The sequence below is a fragment of the Portunus trituberculatus genome, chromosome 19 (genome assembly GCF_017591435.1).
Source record: "Portunus trituberculatus isolate SZX2019 chromosome 19, ASM1759143v1, whole genome shotgun sequence".
In the NCBI taxonomy this organism is placed as follows: domain Eukaryota; kingdom Metazoa; phylum Arthropoda; class Malacostraca; order Decapoda; family Portunidae; genus Portunus; species Portunus trituberculatus.
Genome location: NC_059273.1, coordinates 4,568,354 through 4,583,879, shown reverse-complemented (window position 1 = coordinate 4,583,879; position 15,526 = coordinate 4,568,354). Strand labels below are relative to the sequence as shown.

The 15,526-nt window shown below is 37.0% G+C and overlaps 1 protein-coding gene across 1 annotated transcript; it reads right to left on the bottom strand.

The window, feature by feature from the left end:
• Positions 1–1,335: 1,335 nt before the first annotated feature.
• On the bottom strand, positions 1,336–13,825 carry LOC123506111 (ethanolaminephosphotransferase 1-like). Its single transcript, XM_045257996.1, has 8 exons — positions 13,615–13,825; positions 12,119–12,187; positions 10,916–11,114; positions 10,026–10,288; positions 9,050–9,207; positions 8,742–8,922; positions 8,202–8,378; positions 1,336–8,001 (listed from the first exon to the last, which is right to left on the bottom strand). Exons 1-8 carry the CDS (start codon positions 13,669–13,671, stop codon positions 7,939–7,941), a joined length of 1,167 nt encoding a protein of 388 aa, XP_045113931.1. The 5' UTR covers positions 13,672–13,825; the 3' UTR covers positions 1,336–7,938.
• Between the last annotated feature and the right edge of the window lie 1,701 nt (positions 13,826–15,526).

The following is a 15,526-nucleotide window of genomic DNA, read 5'->3' as shown; positions in this document are numbered from 1 at the left end:
TATATATATATATATATATATATATATATATATATATATATATATATATATATATATATATATATATATATATATATATATATATATATATATATATATATATATATATATATATATATATATATATACATATATATATATATATATATATATATATATATATATATATATATATATATATATATATATATATATATATATATATATATACACTGACCCTCAAAACAACGGACAAATGCGTGCATGACCCTGTCCGTAGATTGCAAAAGTCTATTCTTTGCAAAAGTCCGTAAAAAACTGTATAAAATGTACATAAAATACTGTGTAATCATTAAGAAATCATTCAAGCAGTATTACAAAGCATTACGTAAGGGTACAAATGCATAAAAAAGCCGTGGTAAGCACTGGACAATGTTAGCTTAAACATGACAGCCAACAGCTGATGACGCGACCGACCTGCCACCTACTGGACAATAATTTACCGGGAACGGACAATTGCGCGCATTTTAATATTCGTCCATAGATTAAACCGGACTCCAGAATTTGTCCGTACTTTCCGAAATCCGTTGATGGGAGGTCTGTTGTTTCGAAGGTTGAGTGTATATATATATATATATATATATATATATATATATATATATATATATATATATATATATATATATATACACACACACACACACACACACATACGCAAGGCTGATAAAGTGACTCAGACAAAGCACCACACACACACACACACACCGCATAGTGCAGTGGTTAGTACGCTCAGCTCACAACCGAGAGTGCCTAGGTTCGAGTACCGGGTGCAGTGAGGCAAATGGGCAAGCCTCTTGATGTGTAGCCTTTGTTCACCTAGCAGTAAATAGCTACAGGATGTAACTCGAGGGGTTGTGGCCTCGCTTTCCCAGTGTGTGTGATGTGTGATGTGGTCTCAGTCCTACACGAAGATCAGTCAGTATGAACTCTGAACTCTTTCTGTTGGGGAAAGGCTGGTTGGGTGACCAGCAGACGACCATCATGAATAACACACGTATGCTACATTGCATAGTGTAGTAGTTAGCACACTTGGCTCACAACTGAGAAAGCCAGGGTTTGAGTTTCTGGCGCGGCGAGGCAAATGGTTGAGCCTCTTAATCTGTAGCCCATGTTCACCTAGCAGCAACCACACACCCACACACATCATTCATACTCTTAATTCTGTTGTGTTGTGGTGGAAAGGGATAGTTTTATGAGCTATCCTATTATACTTCAGAAGACTATAGCCCAGTTGGCACATACTTCCATGATCAGGCCCTGTAAACACTAGAAGGTTCAGGATGGAGTAAAGTCTGGTGTAATGAGTGCGTTTAATTATTATCTGCAAGAGGTTAGCATCGAAATACATCTGCTGGTGCATCACAAAATAGTATAGTAGCATAAATAAATAAATTAATGAATATAAACATATAAACAAATCAATAAAAATTCATATGTAAATTTGCACAAATTACACTGAATATAAATGTATGTAAATGCCTCTCTCTGCACTGATTTATTGTGCAGCAGCTCAGTGCATACTCAGTGCTGTGCTTTACCAACAGTGTGACAAAATGCCAACTTGTTCTAACCTAACATTGTGAAATTCAACCATCTGCAGCAGCCACAATGAAAGCTTCACTGAATGAGTTTGAATTACACTTACATATTATACATAATGAAGAGTATATGCACCAGAGTCTTGTTACACACATTGTAGTATAGAGGAAATAACTACTATATATAAGGCCATGACATCATTTATAAGAAGCTACACATAAAGATCCAGCTTGTAACCCCATAAATGTTAATTCCACCATTTTAAGAATAGTAATGTACTAGAGCAGAATTAGAACAAAACAATATCATAAGCTGAAAAGCTCCACCTGTAATGATTTCAAATTATAATCAAATGGAATCCTGTATATATTCTGGCACTTTTCATAAAATGGCAATGGACTAAAATAGAACTAGAACACAAAAGTAATGTTATATTAAATTGAAAATTACTCCCTGATTTGAAACACCTAACCAGATTACCAGCACTTATCGCAGACTGAGGACACCCAGAAAATCCTTACATGAGAGCAGTGAAAGCAAGTTAGTGTTTGTTAATCTAGTAGTAGATCCTCAGTAAGCAAGTCCATATGACTGGTGCACTGAGATGCAGAGAACTTAAGTCAGGTTCAGGATACAGTAATACACTGTATGTACATAGTTTGCATATTCTGAAATTTCATCTAATGGGACCCTGGTGCACACACACACACACACACACACACACACACACACACACACACACACACACACACACACACACACACACACACACACACACACACCATGAAAAATGTACTTCAGTTATATTATCATAATAAAAATACGGAAAAAGTATTATGTATGTCACAAATTATAACGAGTACTGGCTTATTCTAAATATAATGTATTACAATATAAAACAAATACATAATTAAAAAAATAATGACGTAATGTTACAAAAGATGTTTTTGATATTTCACCTACTGCTAGACTGTGATGAAGCTATGTGGTAGTGTGGAGAGAGAGAGAGAGAGAGAGAGAGAGAGAGAGAGAGAGAGAGAGAGAGAGAGAGAGAGAGAGAGAGAGAGAGAGAGAGATATCATCTGATTTTCTTAAGAATAAATTTAAGTTAAGATTACCTTAAGTTCAAATTCACAAAATGTCTGAGCTTCAAAAAAAAGCCCAATAAATTAGTACTTAATAAATACAAAATATACACTAGTCTACCTTAAAGAAGCAACTACATATGTACAATACTTCCTATGGAATTTCAAACACCATACACTTGTCACCTTGGCGAGCTGACTCTACCTAGACAGTGATGTGAGCAACACAATGATGAAGCGAAGACAATATCACACGTTCAATTGTTGTGTGGTGGGGACTTCCTCAGTCACAGCATGCACACTCTCTCCAGTGGCTGTGTTCCCTCATGGATGCTTCTCCAGAAACACAGACCAACTGAGATTTGTGTTCTTAGACTTACAATAAAACACTACATTTAGATGAACATTATTTACCAGAATCAAATTATAAAAACACAACTGTTAGTTATCACAAACCAAAATGAATACACAAAGTGCTACAAAAAGCAAATGTTGTAACTGTAACATTGATCTTGAGATGAAAAAGTTTTTCAAAAATTGTTTGTGTATGTAAACTCTGGAACTCAGCCAAAACAGAAGCATCAAGACGTTTCTGGAATAAATATCCCTACCCAAGTCCAACCCTTCTCCAATTCATTTTTTTGGAGTTTTGGAGCTACATAGAGGAAGCAATATCAATAATTAGTTATTTTTAATTACAACTTCATTACTGCATATTGACATCATACATCACATATTTTGCTTTCACCTCCACAGTCCCACACAAATTTGTCGTAACTTTTTGACTGCTATGGTTTTTCTTGAGCTTGACTAAAGTATCTGCTGCAAGATTACAGTGACATTTTGAAAGACAGTTCTAATGCCAAACTAAGGAATAGCATAAGTAGTCTTTTAATAGCCAGTTATAATTTTCTTGTTTAGTAAAGTCAAATATTCAATCATGTAATAGCATGCAAAGTGTTAAAAAAAAAAAAGCAATCTGTGACCCCATAATAAAATCTAAGATATTATAATGAAGTGAATGTTAACCAAATCTGCAGGGTTGGTGCCGCCACACATCTTGCAGTACATGGCAGCCTCACCAAGCTGCTGAGAGCTCTTCAGGACAGTCGACACACAGATCACTATCTGTTGTTATGTACACATATACACCATCTAGCAGAAATATATATGAGGGAAAAATATATAAAAAAAAAAAAAAAAAAAAAAAAAAAAAACATACATACATACATACAAAATTCACAGTTCGTTTATTTCCATTTAACTTGGTGGTATAAAAGTGACACCATCTGGAAGGAACTTCACAAGGAGATAATCAGAATATCATCTCTATGAACCATTCTATACCATAAGAAAAAACAATAATAATGAAAAAAAAAGTATATAGTATATATCTATAAATAATAAGGACGTCCGAGGGACAGTGCAAAGAATTCTGCAGTTGGACAGACAAGACCCTTACGAAACCATGCAAGTGTATGCTGCCAAAATTATCAAGTGATAATGCAAGCTGCATATATTTCAGTGTTAAATAACTCATTTCACTGTTAAAATAACTGCTCTGTTGATATCTAATACTAAAAGGTCATTAGAATAGATAATAGGTATTTAAATAAATGAAAATTAAAATTATTTATAAAAAAATTAGTACAAATATTCATGTGCATGATCTAATCTAACTGAAAAAAGGTATAAAAAGCCCAATTAAAAATGTGAAAATCAAGCAATGAATAATAATCCACTATACAAAACTTTTTGACTAAAAAAAAATTCAGATGAGATGAACACTTCAAACAAAATCACAAGTATAAACGATCAAACTTTGCAAGCTCACTTTGCATTTAAATATGTCTGAGAAAGGCACTCTTATGAACCAAAGGCTTCCACAAGCATCAATTTAAACTGAATAATATAAATAGAAAATAAATAAAAATCAAAGTTATACAAAACAACTGAATGACAGCTATAAGATATATAACCCTCCATTACAGCCTATGTATGGTATCCTCTCTGCCCCTCTTCATGGTGACACCTTTACTCATGCTGTGCACCTTAGCTAACCATAACATTCCCACATTTCACGCAATAACTCCAGACAACACATGCATGAAAAGCTTGAATCATTTTGGCCAACAGACTGCCTATAATCAAAACTCAAGGCAGAATATTTGACTAATATGACATAAGAGTTCATGATAGTGATACCTGAAATGTTTGGCGTCTATGTGATGGAAACTTGAAGCCCTGCACCTTAACAATCAGAGAAGCAAGTTAGTTAGCCAGCCAGAGAGAAAGAGCATGCACAAGAGATGACTAGTAACAGCTAGAAGACAAGTGATCCATACGAAGTGCAGAAATCAGGTGTTAGTAATACACAGCGTTCACAGTTCCAGTGAGGGTGTTTATTGTATACAACAAAGTAGTTTACAGACTGTACTTGGTCACTAAGATACACTCACCAATATTGCCACATGCTCCCATCTACATGAAGTGCTCCTTAGAATGCCACTGGTGAGAAATTGCTTTCTGTCATGCTCTAAATTTCTTAAAACAGTGGAACTACAGTGATCCTTCTCCCTCATCAAAATACATGCACACCATCCATCTCATCTCATTCACACCACTCTCGTCTGTTTCCCTCACTCCCTACACACATGACTCAAAGGCAAATCTGACACAAAAGTGACACTTAATTATTCATAGTGCCATAAGTTTTTTTTCTTGTAAAATGTGGCAAAACAGCTTCTGGTAAGAATAAATTATTTAAGTAAAGTACATAAGCTTGAACATGCCATACGCACATACATACCAGACTAGCATTCCCCAAAGAGGGCTTAATCAAGATAAGCTCCACAAACACACACAAGCATTCCCTTAAGACTCAACCTCTTGTCCTTTAGTGAGAAAGAACATGGATCCTTAATAACCACACTTCAAAAGGATAAAATGCACACTAAATCTTTAGCTTTCACACCATAAACTCATTCCCTTTCTTACAACAAATCAGTTTGCCCGACTAGATGAGGAGAGAGCTTTTCCTTGAGGGTCTGAAGGTCGAGTCATCATCTATACATTCACAGCTGCTCTCTAATCACTCCGTGCCACAAAGACATCCCTCTTGCACCTGTCCATCCATCTCATTCATGGTCTTCCTTTTCGTCATGCACTCTCACATCACACCTGCTTAATTTCTTTACCTATCCATTCTCTCTCTTTAGAGCCAATGTAAAGCTCCTTCCTCTATTGACCAATTCCCCTTTGCCTTTCACTTCTCACTCAGTTCATGCATAGCACCTTGTCTTGGCTACTCCCTCCACGGTGAATATCAGTCTGGTATAAATATACATATAGATGTGAAAAGGAAATTAATGTAGTATATTAAGTTGTGAATCTATCTTAGCATACAGAATAATTTAAATAAGTTAAATGACCTGAACCACTTAAGATGTTATTTTTCTTTTAGAGAGCATTACATTCCATGACCATGATGCATCTGATTAGGTGGTTATTACAGACACATTAGCACAGCAATGCGGGACTTGATTAGTTCCAGCGATTGTACTATCTGGCTGATTGTTACTGCAGTGTGATTAAAGATTAGCCACAAAGCACATCGGAATACATGCTCTCAGCTCGGAATAATAACTGGGTATGGGAATTTCCACTTCTTTATACACACATTAAAATGATCATTGGTCTATATACACAAACCCCATGCACTCTGTCAGGACTTGGAAAGCCAACTCTTAGGCAAATTCTTGGGTTTGGGGAATTCTGTACATGTGAAATTTTGGGGGACAAGACACATCAATGGTAATTAATGGTAGATAAAACACACCAAAAACTTGCAAAGTGACACCCCTCCCTACAAGCTGCACTCTACCTAAGTATTACAGCAGGAGCTACCCAGTAATGCATCATCACGCCACTGTGCTGCCTCACTCAAAATGTTTCAGTGATGGCAGATTCAGACTGACTGAGCCAAGATTACTGTGGGCTTGGAGATGGAAGCTGTGTAATGAAGAACTGACTCCCATCTCCAGACATTACACATTGTTATCCTAAAATGAATGGAAAAGATAAGGTGGAGAATAGTCCTCAGATGCTGAGATATCTATGCTAGTGACTCATGTTGCATTTCATAAACATGTTGCCAAATGTGGTGAAGTAAGTCCCTAAAATGAGTACTATACAGTATGCGTACATATTTTTCTGACTAGATTTCATATTACAAATCTAATAGTAGTAGTAGTATGGTCAAAGAAGTCTTTCGAGGTTTGTACATGTTATGGAGAAACATGACACACATAGCTGGTTCTGTTACCACACCAAAATGTGCACGACCTTACACCCAACTGGCTACTGTTGGAAGGGCAGGGGAGGAGGCAAGGAATGGCTTAACCCAGGAAACTAGAAATGACTAGAGTTACAGGCTAGTAAACATTGCACCATTTATCATCCAATTCCCCACCAGAAGACACAACTCAAGGCACAAAGCAACAAATGAAAACTGGATACCAAGACCCGTTCGATCACAGAGTGTACGAGGCGGCCCTAACATCGTGTCATCAGTGAGGAATCACAATGAAGCAGTGAGGATGCAGCAGAGAAACAAGGAGCATGGCTGGAAGCATTCTAGTCTGACTGTAACACTCAATGTCAGCTAAACTTCAGCTATCCCATCTTAGGAGAGAATTTTTAATGAGCAGAGATGAGAACCCAATATATTAGCTTCTCTGAACCCCCCAAATCCTAGCTAAGATCCTTATTGTCTTGTTCATCGCATATTTTGTACCACATTGAAAACTTACCTCAAAGTACCATCCTACAGGTGACCCTCAATCAAGTTAGTGTCCATCACTCAACTCTATCTGATGGTGGGATTTTGATTAATGTGTCAATCCTGTTAAAAAAGATACTGCTAAACGATCAAAATTTGTCCTTAGAGCCTATTGAGACATGTCCTAAATATTGAGCAGTTGATCAATTATTAACAAGTTAATCTGAAGTCTAATTTGTTTCATAAACTTTGAAATTTAGTGTATTGAAAGCCTTACAAAGAACAACCGTATTTAACAGTTTTGTTCACTACTCTAGTGTGAGCCACTGTGAACTACACTGTGATATGTATAACTGTGGGCCACATTTTATACCTTTTTTCTCAACTTTTAAATATTACCATCAACAGTTTGCAGTCATATAAACAATGAAACTTATTCTTCCATGGTTTCAAGGGCAGCCACCTGCAGAAGTCTTATGCACTGTCGGCGAGTAGTCAATCTGCTCGATCCTTGATGCTAAAACACATGATGTGGAAGTGTTCACACATCTGACGCACCTGCAATAAACAACAGCCTCACGTGAGTGCTGTGATGACATGTATGTGTAGACAGCAATAACCCCAGTGTGTAGTCATCTTATTTCAGTACTGCATTACAATACTGCTACTTTGGTCTGTAATGTTGCTGCTTATGAAAATGGTGTAAATATACTATTTAAATATATACAAGTAGTAATTGAGAAAGAGGTCACACTTACAACATAAACTCCATAGTGGATGTGAGCAATGGTGGCAACACCACTCATGAAGAGCAGAGTTGCCATCTCGAGGCTGGGGAACACCACAACAATGACTAGACACAGGGCAAGAGGAAACATCAACCAGTTCATCAGCTCACACTGAGTGTTGCTCATCTGAGACACAATCAGGCGACACTGAAAGAAATCAATATCACATAATGAGACAAATACAGAAATAAATTTCTTAGTACAAACTTCAGCTTCCTAAAAATATTTATTACCATTACCTTCTCTCAAAACATTTGCATTGAACTGAGCTTTGGCTCACAGTTAAACAGGAAAAAAAAAAAAAAAAAAAAAAAAAAAAAAAATCACGTCACTGAAATGGATTTTAAATTTCTTATGGCTAACTTGAGCTTCCAGATTCATTATCTTCTAACATATTATCTACATTAAACTGAGTAATGGCTCATAAAAATTAACACAGATAAGATGAATACATAATCAATAAGAAAAAACATTAATCAATGATATAACAAAACATGAATAAATACGCACATTAATATTGGCAAATATGGTGCCAATCGTGAAGAGGTACAGTCTGGGGTCTTTGTTTATAATGTCTGAGCCTGACTGGTAGACCCAAGCCGTACCCAGAGCAAAGAACACCAGTGGGGTGAACAGTGGGCGCATGGCCTCCCAGAAGCCAAGCATCTTACCAGTCTTGTCTTTATAAGACCTGAAAGGAAGTACAGTTCAAAGTAGAGATGACCACCACATAATGATCCAGATTGTAGTTCTGTTATTATAAAAAAAAAAAAAAAAAAAAAAAAAAAAAAAAAAAGGTATTAACAAAATCTACTAACTTGTATATATTCCAGAAGGACATGGGAAGTGATGTACCAAGGGAGCCTGCATACATCATCACTTCAAACATCACTCCTGAAGACAAGCCATTGACCAGCTCAAACTTCCAAATGTGTTGACCAAAGAGTCCCGTGACTAGATAGATGACAAAGATGATCTGTCGGGTAAACAGGAAAACCTGACACAACACACACACAAAGCAAGACAAGCACTCAGAACAAAAAGACACAAATACTATCTAAACCCTTTCAATGCCTGATAAATTTTCCCCATGATCTTTAACTTTCTTGACACATTATTTCTTTAATCTCTTAAATAGTTCTGTATGTTTCCTTTGTTCAATTATTTTTTCCTAGTTCTCTGAATGTTAATAGAAAATGAGCATAACAGTGGAAGGGTTTGCAAGACATCCCAGACATATGCACCAAATAGAAAGAACCTGAGTACACCTGAAAGACTGAAGCAAATACCTCACTACATAATAGAATACACTCCTTTAGGCACACCACAACTTTATAAAGGTAATACAATAAAGATGATCATTGATATTCCCCATTCAGAGCTACAAGGTTCTTCACACTTCTATATAAATTAATCCCACTATATTTCCACGAGAGGCATTTTTCATAATTCAGTCACTCCTTGAATACTAAATCCATCTGTTATGGAAACAAAACAGAATATACTACTATATAAATCAAACTCCCTGTATTTTCACCACAAGCACCTTTCATAACTCTGTCACTCCCTGAATCCCAAACTGTCCTGTTGTGAATACAAAGCACACACTCACACACTCATACAAACATTATTCACACTCTGAGCCCCAAAATTCCCTGGTGAAAAGGGACAGTACCTTGAACAATACTGCTACACTCCAAGAACTTAGTTAGGAAGGCATAATATAGTTTAGTTTCATCCCTGCATAATTATCAACATAGAAATAACAATACATAAACAGAGCTAGACACTCACTATTTGGGAAAGGTCATATCCCCACGGCAGGAAGAGGATCTTGGTGAGGTACTTCTCCCAGTGTGACATATAGAAACAGACGATAACATTCCATAACACAAAGTAAAACCTGAGTGGTGTAATACTGTAGTCAACACGCCCAAACACCGACCAGATGCAGGAGGGGATAAAGAAAGTAGTCCATGAGTCCAGCCCATGATCAAACAGCTCCCCCAGCGGACCACTTGTACCTGTCCGCCTTGCCTGTTTGCCGTCAATTCCATCTGAAATGCGACAGATTGATGCAAGCCAATATACTTTCCTATAAAGTCACCTTATGCTACGTCATAATGGCCTCTATTCTAAAATGGTTAGCTCTCACCACAACTATTTCAAAGGCCACAAGGGTAATCAACTGGGTTCTCATTAGTGTTTCTCATGTCCATAATATATAAATTTAGGTAATATTTCAATAGAGCCATAGAAACAACTTTAAAAACCTGTGTAACATCAACTACAGTCTTTGAAAGTAGTTCAGGTGTTGCACAGAAGCATTTCTGAATATGGCCCCATATCCAATGTATTTCATCTCTATAAGTCATATAAATGCATGGGATCATTAATTCCTTAACAGTAAGAGCTTCACAAAGCTTGGGAAGAACTGGAGAAATGATACATGGAGGCAACTGTCACACAATCTGGAATCATTGCCTAATGCAGTAGTAAGTGAAAATTTAATCATTTTCTTCAGCCTTCTACTATGTTACAATTAGGTACTCATAATTTTGGTTTCAAGCAACAGGTTACCAATAAATTTTAGATATATGTTATAGTGACCTCAAGCAACAGGACAACAACATTAAGAAAGCTGGCCAGTTCCTGTTTCATTCCAGCCTAGGCCAAGGACTCACCCAGTGTGTGAGCCATGAAGTGGTTGAAGGCACATACCAACCACACCCAGCTTGGGATGGGTGGGTACTTGTCCCCTGGTGGTTCTTTACTAGAAGCATAGTAACTATAGTCGTATATGGTCAGTAGAACAAAGTTGGCTACCGTGAAGAGGAACCCTACAAAGGTGAGCACATTGGGGGCTATCCAGCGGGGGCAGATCTGTGAGGGAAAGCACATGACTATCAATCAAGTGACCTACTTAATCTTGTCAAATGACTGTTACTACTATGGCTTAGAACTCATTTTCATATGATGGATGAAAATTCTGAATAAAAAAAGAAGGAAAGAAGAAATAAAAGAATGCATATGAAAAATTAAGGACAATGTAAATCATAAGTTAAAATAAAAAATAATAAATCTTCTACACAATATCTAACTTCATTAAATTTCAATTTTTTATTAATTCAATCACAAATAAATGTAGAAATCTAAAGAAAATATTATAATAGCTTTGCAATAAAAGCAGGAACATTAGGAACTTCACTCAATCTACATATATATACCATGCAAGCATTCATACATAGCATACTTAAAATAAACCAACACACACTCATACACACATTCTTCAAATTTTTGCTACACTGGCTCTTGGTGGAAAGAGATACACACATGGACCATCATACTATACCTTAAAAATGATAAAATTAACATAAAAGCACACACACACAATGTGCATTACTTTACGGAAAAATTGGATAAATAGAGACATGGATACAGGACACCATGAGCCCCGCTCGAACCCTGTACAATACAACTTGGTAAATACACACACACACACACACACACACACACACACACACACACACACGCCCGGTAGCTCAAAGGTTAGAGCGCTGGCTTCACAAGCCAGAGGACCGGGATTCAATTCCACGGCCGGGTGGAGATATTTGGGTGTGTCTCCTTTCATGTGTAGCCTCTGTTCACCTAGCAGTGAGTAGGTATGGGATGTAAATCGAGGAGTTGTGACCTTGTTGTCCTGGTGTGTGGTGTGTGCCTGGTCTCAGGCCTATCCAAAGATCGGAAATAATGAGCTCTGAGCTCGTTCCGTAGGGTAACGTCTGGCTGTCTCGTCAGAGACTGCAGCAGATCAAACAGTGAAACACACACACACACACACACACACACACACACACACACACACACACACACACACCAAAGCTTACCTTCACAACAGTATTCCAGAAAGGGTGCATAACATAGTTGCTCAGTGGACTGGTGTCTTGTGCACTATACTGTGGATGAATAGAAAGCAAGTCATCTAGGAGTCAGGAAATGAATAACTAAGCACATCTAACCAATTATTATGACAATAAGTACAACATAATGTCAATTTAAAATAAACAAAATCAAACTGCTCCCTAAAAAAAAAAAGACTAAAAATAAATTTCAAACAAACAATTTTGGCTTTAAGTGACTTGAAATTAGCACACATTGTTTCCCTTTCTACAAGAACTTTTCCATTAAAACATTTAAATTCAAAGTGAAATTCATTTAAAGCAGACTCTCTTGGACATTAACTCAGATTAAACTGACATTCAATAATACATTTGAATCTCCCTGTCCTATACCTTGAATCTACCTGTCCTATACCTTGAATCTCCCTGTCATATACCTATGTATCAAAAAAAGTTTATATGTATTTTTTTTTAAATCTATATCTTCTTTCTTTTGTATGGACTCTACAGAACAGTCAGCATATGATAAATGCCTTTCCATTTTCATACATATAGATTTCAAGGATCAGAATATCAGGCTGATAAACATATATATGAGATACATTTTTCATATCTGAAGGTGATACGCTTCTTCAAAGGTAATACACAAGTCAGTCTTAACATAAAAAAATAAAATTAAACAAATTAATAAATAAAAAGAGAAGAAAAAAGATCTCGCCACATTATTAATCTACAGAAGGGAATACATAAACATCTCACCACCAAATATTTTATCAATCAAGTATCTGTAAAGTTCAAGGCAGAGTCTGAGTGCTGGTGGTATCTTAGTCTGACTTGTAACACATCACACCTATAACATAAAGTGGATGCCTTCTAGTATAATGGAGATACTGAGACATTGTATTTTTTTCTGAAGGCAGGAAAGGACACAGCACTGAAAATGTTAAGAATATCCTAAAACAATAATAATAAAAAAATGACTTGTCCCTCCCTAACTCACCAAACTGTCACACCCATCACCAAATACCCACAATATACTCCAGCTATCAAACAAAACAAGAAACAACTCCCATTACACTTGCGCGAATCCCTAATCCTCTATACAGCTAAATCAAAGTCTTCTAGGATAAGTGAGGTTCGGTAAAGTTCCATAAAGTTATTAGCTTGATTAGGATTTGTTAACACAAGTAATAACTTCTACTGTATCTGTATTCCAAATACACAATAAAGTTAGACTGAATTCCTCTAGAATAAGATTGTGGGTCTTAGATTACTAGATTAGGCATGTCTTATTAGGAACAGCATAAGCTAAACTAAGTGATGAAAAAATAAGATAAGATATCATGCTTAATTACAACCCATATCTCTTTAATGGTCATCACCAGCCTCTGTTTACCATACTGGCTGGCCACACACCACCGATACACCCACACACACTCACCACTATTCACACACCACACCCAGACACGCTGCTGCCCACCCACCTTATAGTTCTCAAAGCCCAAGAGCTGCTCCGGCGTCAGGTACTTTTTAGCCGCCATCTCGTCAGCCTACCGTCCACTGAGACACTTTGAAATGAATACAAAAAAAATCACCACGTCCACCTCATGACTGTTTCAATGCCTCTCCTCACTCTCCCACTCTACTCTCGCCTCTCCCGGCCCTCTTCTGCCCTATAACCACTGACTCCTTCGGCTGCGCTCTTCTTCGGCCCTCTCTATGCGCCCGATTACGTCTTGCCATATTTACACTTTTTTTCGTCAATTTTCATTTCTCTGGGCCTGAAAGTTTCTAGATTTACATTATTTGTTATAAGACAATATGATCTTCAACTATTTGGTTCAATAACAACAGAAATGAGGTAGTATTGATGTCTATAAATATCACTGACATCAATGAAACACTGCAGTCATGTGAGGCCACAGGAATTTCAGTTCCTGATCTTGCCTGGCGTAGGATCATAATGTGTATGGAAAGAATGATTGTTACTATACTGGAGTTTGTTGGTTATAAATCCTTATAGAAAGATGACTTCCTCACAATCAACTGCCTGCTTTCAACGCCATTTCTAATTTTATATTCCAACAGTATTTTCAGTGTCAGTCCTGCAGAAAGTAAATAGTCATCACCTGGACACTGGAGTTGCACATGCACTCTTTGGAAAGCCATCAAATGTCTTTATTCCCTGAATTTCCGAATCTTTCCCACGGTTTCACTCCTGTGCACGGTTAATTCCTTCAATTAAGAAAAATACCACATCAAATTGTCTTTTACACACCCATTTCCACATCATTCTCATGTTCTGAGACAAACTCAGCTCATCACCTCAAGGGCATAATGGTGTCAAGACCAACCATCATAACTGTTGCTACTTTGTGCAAGTTAGGGTGTAGCTATAACTAGTGCTAAAATCATCCTAATAGTTATACGCATGTTTCTACGGAATCAGGACAACATATATAATACTACATGAGCGTAAGATTTCTTTCATATGATTACGCGAGTCTAAGGTATTTAAAGAAAGTTAAGCAAGTAAGCCTCGACCGGAGCTAAATTTCACTAATACCTACAAACACTCAGCACTTTCTTTCTCTTCCTCCCGGAATTGCAACATCATGAAGAGAACTCTGGTGACGCAAATAGCACGTCGCCAGTCGTAGTCAAAGCAATCTGATATTTGCGAAATGATTGAAATGAAACAGAGTAACAGCTTCAGGTTTCAGCAAGGTGTGTGTGTGTGTGTGCGTCGCTAAATTATCGATTGCGTGAATGTTCTTCCACCTGCACTCATTTCCTCAATTTCGCTGTAATGAAGATAGATGAACAAATTTCTACATCACTATCAAGGTGTGTGTGTGTGTGTGTGTGTGTGTGTGTGTGTGTGTGTGTTTTGTGTGTGTGTGTGTACGTCGCCAAATTATCGATTGCGTGTATATTCAGAGTGTGAATGTCTGTGTATTACAGTTTACCCTTCATTCTTTACTCACCAACTCATTTACGCTACACAAACCTCTCAATGCGTAAACGTAAAACCACGTCAGGTGAGATAACCTATCTTTATCAAGTGGTTGTGATAAAAGCTACGCTGTTTTGCCGGACCATCATCGTGCGATTGCCTTATCTCCCCCCACATGTTATTTAATTGGTGCCTCAGGGAGAACATACCGACTCAGGTATCAGCAGTTCATTAGACTTTGGTTAGACTGACGCTACGCCTTGTTTTCTCACCATGACTATTTTACAAGGCCACAGATCTTTGTTGCTATCAGAGTGAGTTAGATGTTTTTTTTCTTTTTTTCATTCAGTAACTGCAACTGGACTAATAAAAAAAAAAAACCCTTAACCTTTATTAGAACCTGTTTGAGATCTATAGAATACTTATGAAACTCAAAAGAA

What these genes read in the sequence shown, in the direction of transcription:
- LOC123506111 (XM_045257996.1), bottom strand. Translation starts at nt 13,671, where the DNA reads ATGGCGGCTAAAAAGTACCTGACGCCGGAGCAGCTCTTGGGCTTTGAG. An exon ending in CTTCATGGCTCACACACTGG is followed by an intron (nt 10,289 to 10,915) that starts GTGAGTCCTTGG and finishes GTCGCATTTCAG; the next exon opens with ATGGAATTGACGGCAAACAG. An exon ending in GATATGACCTTTCCCAAATA is followed by an intron (nt 9,208 to 10,025) that starts GTGAGTGTCTAG and finishes TTTACCCGACAG; the next exon opens with ATCATCTTTGTCATCTATCT.